Source organism: Leptonychotes weddellii, chromosome 10 (genome assembly GCF_054177405.1).
Source record: "Leptonychotes weddellii isolate Sample4059 chromosome 10, ASM5417740v2, whole genome shotgun sequence".
NCBI lineage: Eukaryota > Metazoa > Chordata > Mammalia > Carnivora > Phocidae > Leptonychotes > Leptonychotes weddellii.
This window is the reverse complement of record NC_138378.1, coordinates 34,576,641-34,584,711: the sequence shown is the minus strand read 5'-3', so window position 1 is coordinate 34,584,711 and position 8,071 is coordinate 34,576,641. Positions and strand designations below refer to the sequence as shown.

Here is an 8,071-nt window from a genome sequence, read left to right as displayed (position 1 = left end):
AGATTTTGGATACTAGCCCTTTATCTGATATGTCATTTGCAAATATCTTATCCCATTCTATCGGTTGTCTTTTGGTTTTGTTAACATTTCTTTTGCTGTGCAGAAGCTTTTTATCTTGATGAAGTCCCAATAGTTCATTTTTGCCTTTGCTTCCCTTGCCTTTGGTGATGTTTCTAGGAAGAAGTTGCTGTGGCTAAGACCTCTTAGACTTTTTTTTTTTAAGATTTTATTTATTTGTCAGAGAGAGAGAGAGCACAAGCAGGGGGGAACAGCAGGCAGAGGGAGAGGGAGAAGCAGGCTCCCCACGGAACAAGGAGCCTGATGTGGGGCTCGATCCCAGGACCCCGGGATCATGACCTAAGCCAAAGGCAGATGCTTAACTGACTGAGCCACCCAGGCATCACTAGACTTTTTTCTTCAAGTTGATACCTAAAAGCTAGGATTCATATTCTTCTACTGTTCATTAACAATTAGTGCTGTATATTTTATTTTTTATGCATATACTAAAATTCCTTTGAGGCCACATTTTAAACTAGTCCACGAAATCAAAACAAACTTCAAAAGTAAAAATCCTTTATTTATTCTCTATATACTACACCACCAAAAATCAGTTCTTACTTTTGTTTTTCTACTTTCATAAAAAAGTCCCAATAAACTTCCCAATATCAGTTGTTCTTCAGAAGTTTAAAAATAATAATCTTCCAAGTTTTCAATGGCCTTATTAAAAACAATCAACAAATCAGCTGTAGTAAGTAAAACTTTTTTCTCTTCTCCAATCCCAAAATGTTCCTACTATTCCTTAAAATAATGAATCTCTGACACTAAAAGCAATGTCCAGCATCCTATGAATACAACAGCCCCAATTCATGAAGAACAATAGATATACGAGCTAGACTGTCATGAAGAAAAAGGTGGCTCTTATTCTTGCTGTCACAATGCAGCTACATGATCTTAGACCAATTGCTATGGGTCTTCTAGGTGGCCAAACCAGATGATCTCTGAAGGCTTCTATAGCTAACATTACAGACCCATTACATAATCTGATTTAAAAACATTCTCCTATATTGTATCAACCATATCAAGTGACCAGAGGTAAACTGGGAGTTGGATTGAAAAAATCTACTGTTGATGATGGCTGTGGTGCTTTCATTTCTGTTCACCTTCTCAGTGCCATGACTTATTACACCTTAGATATAGGCAATACCAGTGGAAAACAGGTTTAATTTATTTAATGTAAATACTTAATACATGGAGGGAGGGGAGAATACTTAATACACTAGAAATTCTAAAATGCCTTTTAGAAAATTGGTATTAGATACACTAAGATTATTAGGCATAATGTTCTCTCTGATACAGAAATTCAAGAGTACTACTGCATAACACTTACAGTAACTCTGCTGCTTGCCTCACAAGAGAAGCATTCCACCATACCAACCTTCCTTTCTCCTCGTGGTAAGCAGTGTGATGTGGCACAGAAAGTCTAGACTTTGGGATCATAATGCCAGTTCGGATCCTTAAGTAATCTAGGGCAACGTCACTTAACTCTAATTAAATGGTTTATCATCTTCAAAATGGAATGAGAACACTTCATAATGCATCATGGTAGACTTTTACTGAAGACCACCTGGGAAACACATTTAGGAACTTCTGACCAGCTCTGGGCTTTGGGATAACAGAAAAATCCAGGAAGCAAGTGACTGTTTAAGACTCTCACAGTGTTTTTAAGGTTAAGTTCAACTGCTTGTATAAAAATCTAATCTATTATGCTTTAGGAGGAACAATACTGAGTACTGTCTTTAAAAAACAAACAAACTGAACTTACCTTAAAACTACTGTGAAAGCCTCCAAAACTTTTCATGCATTCATCAGCTGATACACAACTTGTTTTGTAAAATTAGGTCAACATTCTGGACTTTTTTCTGTGAATTAATAACAATGGCAGCTCAAATGAGAAACACTACAACCATCAAGAAAAAAGTGTAACAATATAAAATAGCAAAAACCAATTTGAAGGCAACACCATGTTCCAGTAGGCAAAGCACACCTGGAGGTAGTCACCCAAGCTCCGCACCCCCTCCATTCATCCCTGGACCACTCTCCTTTCCATCTCAGCTGCCTCTGACCTTTTAAAGGCAGAGTGGTTGAGATTTCAGGATCTGAGTTAGGCTGCTACACTGGACTTAAATCCTGGCTCTATCACTTATATCACCTTGGGCAAGTTATTTGATTTCTCTCTATGCCTCAGTTTACTCATGTGTAACAAGAGAGATGAACTATATTAGCTCTAGTTTTACCTTCCTCATAGAGTATGCTTTATGAACAATGCTGGAGGATGAGCTTTTTTTTAAGATTTTTTATTTATTTATCTGAGAGAGAGAATGGGAGACAGAGAGCACGAGAGGGGGAGGATCAGAGGGAGAAGCAGACTCCCCGCTGAGCAGGGAGCCCGATGTGGGACTCAATCCCAGGACTCTAGGATCATGACCTGAGCCAAAGGCAGTTGCTTAACCAACTGAGCCACCCAGGCGCCCCAAAGATTTTATTTATTTATTTATTTATTTATTTGAGCTCCCTGCTGAGCTGGGAGCCCAATGCGGACTCGATCCCAGGACTCTGGGATCATGACCTGAGCCAAAGGCAGTCGCTTAACCAACAGAGCCACCCAGGCACCCAAGGGTGAACTTTTTAACACAGTGATCTGACAGTCTCTCCTTCACATGAAATTCTCCACCCATAGTACCAGGCTCACCTGATAAAATCTAGAGGCCTCTGGTGGACTATCCTGCATCATTTCCTATCATCTCTCCACCCCACATATTCAAGCGATACAGAATTACTGCAGAGTTTCTTAATTAGGAAAGTGAAGGAAGTGTGTATTCTCCCGCATCTCCATGATTTTACACGGACCATTCCCTTGGCTTGGAAGGCAATGCCCCAAACCTGTACCACTCACTCACTCTCCTGGCAAACTCATTTTAGCTTAGGTCCTGCCTCTTCTACAAAAGCATCCCTGATACCCTAAGCAGATTTAGGGATTCTGTTTTTCCCTATACTTTCAAATACAATTATCTCATTTTACAGTTAAATGCCTATGTCTCTCTCTTTATCTCTATGTCTCTACTACAGCACAAGCTCCCTGAGATAAGGAACTATGTATTTTCATCACTGGCTCAATAGCTGGCACATGGTAGATGTTCAATAAATGGTAAGTGAATGAATATAAAATCAACCATTTAATGTTTACATCTACTTCATTAAATATCACTTTTACAAGTTATCTTTACATAATTCTTCTTAATCCTCGTAAGGATAAGAGATTCAAAGACTAAAATATATGATTTATGTAAAAGGCTTAACAGTAAAAATAAGAGAAGCACTGGCAAAGCCTCTTAAGGTAAATATTAGGCAACAGGTCCTCAAAATAGATGACCTATTTAAAACCCTTGGGGGAAGCAGGGGTTATCAACTGGATAGTGGCATGAGGTAACCTTCTGAGGGGGCTGGAAATGTTCTAATCCTTGTCTGGATAGTGATTAAAAATACAAGCAACTATACATGTAAGATTAGAGCATTTTACTATGCTAACTTCAATAAAAAAAAAAAATGCACAGAGATCAAGTAGGCAGTATTGGACTTTGGATTCAAATCCTAATTCCAGTTCCGGTGTGACCATGAACAAGATACCTAACTTCTCAATGTCTCTATTTGCTCATTTGTAAAATTAGGATATCAGAAAATGTCACAGAACTGCACCCAGCACAGAGTAAGTTCTATATTTTTAAATCAGTGGGTAGTAACCTTTTCCAACTGAGGCATCTAATTTCTAGTCTCTTTCTTGCTTCTCTCTTGAAATGAATCATGAGCATAGCATTTGTTATATAGCAGAATAAAAATAAATGCTGCATTTGAGAAATATTTTTATCATTAGAGTCTGAATGATACATCATCGACCCACCACCATCTCTCAAGTCTTTGGATGAAGGGACTCCATGATTATGTCATGGGAAGCCAAGTGTTTGGGGCAATGCTTGGGAGGGGAATGTGTGATTTATCACTGATCCCCTGTCATCTCAAGCACACACGCTATAAGCTGCCAATCCTGTATTAAATTATAATGAACAAAGAGTGACTACAGTAGTAAGTTTTCAGCTACATACCTCTCTCCTTGTAAAGCCAACAGAAGTGCCATTCTCAGAGGAGGCTGGATGATGGGTAAAACGGACTGTTATAAATGGGCAGCCCAAAGAAGTCGGGTCAGGTAAGAGACTGCCAGAGCAGGAGTCAAGAAGGCAAGAGTTTGGCCTAATTCTGCCATTAACAGGCAAGTGTTCCCTTTGGGCCTCATATTCATCACTTGTAATACAGAGATAAATAGTTACCAGAGGACTACTGAGAGAAGCAACTGCAATAGCGTTTAAGAAAAGCTATAAATCTATAAATAACTGCAAGCTATTTAGTCTTATAAGCCTCTTGCTTAAATCATCTTCATTTTTCAGGATCCAGATTAAGGTTCCCCTAGGTAAGCACAGTTCTGGTTTCAACGAACACACCTTTAATCGCTTCAGCTTCCTTCATTCAGCAAAGCTGCCTATGCCATTTGGGTAATAAAAAGTAAAAGCTCATAATTTTTTAGGCAAGTCAAAGCTCTCCTTGGAGAAAATCACTTCTCCAGCAGCCCACTCTGTGGCAGATGTGCGTATCTGCGTACCTTACCTCTTTCAGAATTGGGAGGTAAGGGTTTGTATCCTTGTTGCTCCTCAAAGCCTCTTCCAGGCCAATTTTGTCTCTAACTTGTCAAAAACAAGGTGAGACCCACACTATTTGGCCGTCATCCTCTCTCACTCCTGCTTGCTGTCAGACATAGACATCAGGCTCCCAGTCCCTCTTCTCATTCATCAGAGGATTGGCACCTGATTCAGGTTCCATCTGTACCCCAAGTCCTGCCACCACCCTAGGTTAATAATCACCACTGTTAATAATCACCAGTACCATGGTCTCTGAGATTTTTTAGTCTCCCCACCATTAATGATTCTCCAATACTCTGCCTCTGCCATCACATCTGTAATACGTCCAGACACGTCCTTCTTCTACTCAGTCACCGTCTATTAGGTTCCTAACGGCTCAGTATTTGGCCGTGTTCTCTTCTCACTTCATGCTCTCATTCCAGGCAATTGCTTCAAATACCACCAATTCACAAATGACTCATGATATTTTAACCAGGCAATCACCTCCTCTAAAACAACATACCCACACACCCAGCCACCTACTTGACATCTCCTCTTAGACATTTGACAAGCACTTCAAACCCAAAATACCCACACGTGACTCAAGAGGTGTCCCTGTCCGTACTTGGTCTTCTTCTACTGTTTTCTCTGTCAATGAAGGGGCACCGTCTATCTGGTTATGTGAACCAGAAACTCAGCAGTTATGTTTGAAATAGCTCTGTCCACTCACCCACATGTAACCCATCAGCAAGGACTGCCAAATTTACATCCTAATTATCTCTAGAATCCATTCACTTTTCTCAAAAGTGAGTGGATTACATCCTTAATCCAAGCCACCATCATTTCTCAATAAGCTTTACAGCAACGAGTCTCCCTACTAGCTGATCTGCCAATCCATTTTATCCAAAATGCAAATCTGATATCATGACTTCCCCCCTCTCCCTCCATTTAATGCCTCAAAGGGGCTTTAAGATACAGACAATCTCAACAGGGACTATACAGTCCCCATTTACTCACCAATTTCATTATTTAATTCTCTCCTTTTTATTCCCTGTACTCTAGCCAAAATGCCCTTTCAGTACTTGCCATGCTCTTTCTTGCCACAGAGCCTTTGCACATGCTACTCTCCCTGCCTGCCACTCACCTCCCTCCCCTCTTCACCTAGTTAACTCATCTTCATTTTTTAGAGCACAATCACCACTTCCTCAGACAAGACTTTCGTTGACTCTCTCCGACTAGGACTTATCCCTTTAATAAACCCCAATCCCACACTAACCCAACTACCCGCTTTCTTGTGCCTGGACCTGAGCTGCCAATTGTTGTTGGAGAAAGTCACTGATGTGCTCTACCTGCCTCAGATGCACCCTTCAAGAAAGTTCCGCCATCTTTTTAGAAGCAGTCATAGCACCATGCACCTCTACTTTGTAGCACTTACCACAATTCTAATTTAACATTTATCTTTATGGCAGCTGCATGATGTCTGCCTCGCCCATTTTATTTTATAAGCTCCATGAAGACAGTCTGCTTTCTCCTCACCAATGTATCCCTAGTGCTTAGCCCCAGTACCTTCCATCAAGTCTGCTCTCAAAATATGACTCTCAAATGGAGACTAAACATTCTTTAAAGTGCGTTACCTTGTAAATCTTCCATCAATTCAAACATCCCAGGATAGTTAACTTGAATTTCATCAGTATCCTATTTAAAAAGAAAAAGGAATATTCATTTGACATTCATCATAAAAGACCCAGATTTGAAAACGGGCCACAGAGATTACCCAAACCGATTTCTCATGGTAAACAGGAATGTTCTTTTTTTTTTTAAAAGATTTTATTTATTTGACAGAGAGAGACACAGCGAGAGAGGGAACACAAGCAGGGGGAGTGGGAGAGGGAGAAGCAGGCTCCCCTCAGAGCAGGGAGCCCGATGCGGGACTCGATCCCAGGACCCCGGGATCATGACCTGAGCCGAAGGCAGTCGCTTAACCAACTGAGCCACCCAGGCGCCCAGGGATGTTCTTTATAATAATCTTTACAGATGTCATCTGGTTTATGCTTGATATATGAAAATGTCAAACTGCAGAATATTCACTATTCTAAGAGAAATTTTCCTAAAATTACTCCATCAACCCAGTTCCAGTTCTCTCCCTGGGAACAACACAAAACTAGTCTATTTTATATCTGCAAACCATCACCCTCTTCTTCAAGTCTTTCAACTTTTCCAGGACACTGTAAGTTTTTAGACGGAGGGGTTAGTCTTCTAGACAAAATTTATAGATTTATAGATCCTTACACATCCTTACTGAATTACTATGTACGTTGTCAGAATCAGTCTCTTAAAATGTGGCACCCAGGGGCACCTGGATGGTGCAGTCATTAAGCGTCCGAATCTTGGTTTCAGCTAAGATCGTGATCTCAGGGTAGTGAGACTGAGCCCCACGTTGGGCTCTGTGCTCAATTAGGAGTCTGCTTGGGATTCTCTCCCCCAACCTTCCCTCTCTCTAAAATCAAAAAAAAAAAAAAAAAGTGGCACCCAATATCAAGCCAAATAGGGTCATCTCCCAAGATGTTTCCAATCTGCTTCTAGTAATGCAGCCATACTGCACTGGCTCACCTGGGAGACAGGCACACTGCTGGCACATACAATTTATTTCTCAAATGGACTTCTGGGCAATTATGTTCCCTTCTTTTGAAGTCTGATACAAGAGTTTACGGTTGGTACAGTGGCAGGGACTGATGCTCCCCAAATATCCAGGTGCTCCTGATACTTCCCAGCCCCCAAAAGGCATTTCTTCTGGCCTACCACAGCAAAAGGAAAGGAAAGAGCAAGGTAATAAAGAACTAGTGAGGCTTTTCCAGGCCATCCCTTTGGCTGTGGTAACCTCAGAAGATGAAAGGGCCAGGTGGCACAACTATGGGATGGAGATAAGCTGCCCAACCAGCTCAGGGCTGTGATGTGATAAAATTCTGTGTTAAGCACATAATCTTTACAGATGTCATCTGGTTTATGCGTGATATATGAAAATGTCAAACTGCAGAATAAATATTCACTATTCTAAGAGAAATCTTCCTAAAGATTCTTAATCTTTAGATCCCTGTAAAAAATTCCCTATATTGGGAATTAGCCCCCAAATACAGGACACATACTTTTTTTCCCCCAAGTTTGGTATCAAAATGCTGCATGTAACTAAACTTTCATCTTATTTGCATTAACCACTTTCGAAGTGTCTAGATTTTTCCGTGTTTTGTAACTTTATCTAATGTGTTCATTATTCCTCCTGATTTTGGACTTTAATGTTGAACAGAATCAAGTATAAAGCCCAAAGAACACGTATCAAAAACATCCATTCT

General features: G+C 40.5%; 1 protein-coding gene across 1 annotated transcript in view; it reads right to left on the bottom strand.

Moving 5' to 3' along the window:
* Positions 1–780: 780 nt before the first annotated feature.
* The window catches only part of NDUFAF5 (NADH:ubiquinone oxidoreductase complex assembly factor 5), a 24,845-nt gene continuing 17,554 nt past the window's right edge, over positions 781–8,071 (bottom strand). The window contains exons 8-9 of the mRNA XM_081833246.1: positions 6,359–6,419; positions 781–1,919 (exon numbers count right to left, since the gene is read on the bottom strand). Of these exons, the coding sequence (XP_081689372.1) occupies positions 1,900–1,919; positions 6,359–6,419 (81 nt within the window). The 3' untranslated portion in view covers positions 781–1,899. The remainder of the gene's footprint in view (positions 1,920–6,358; positions 6,420–8,071) is intronic.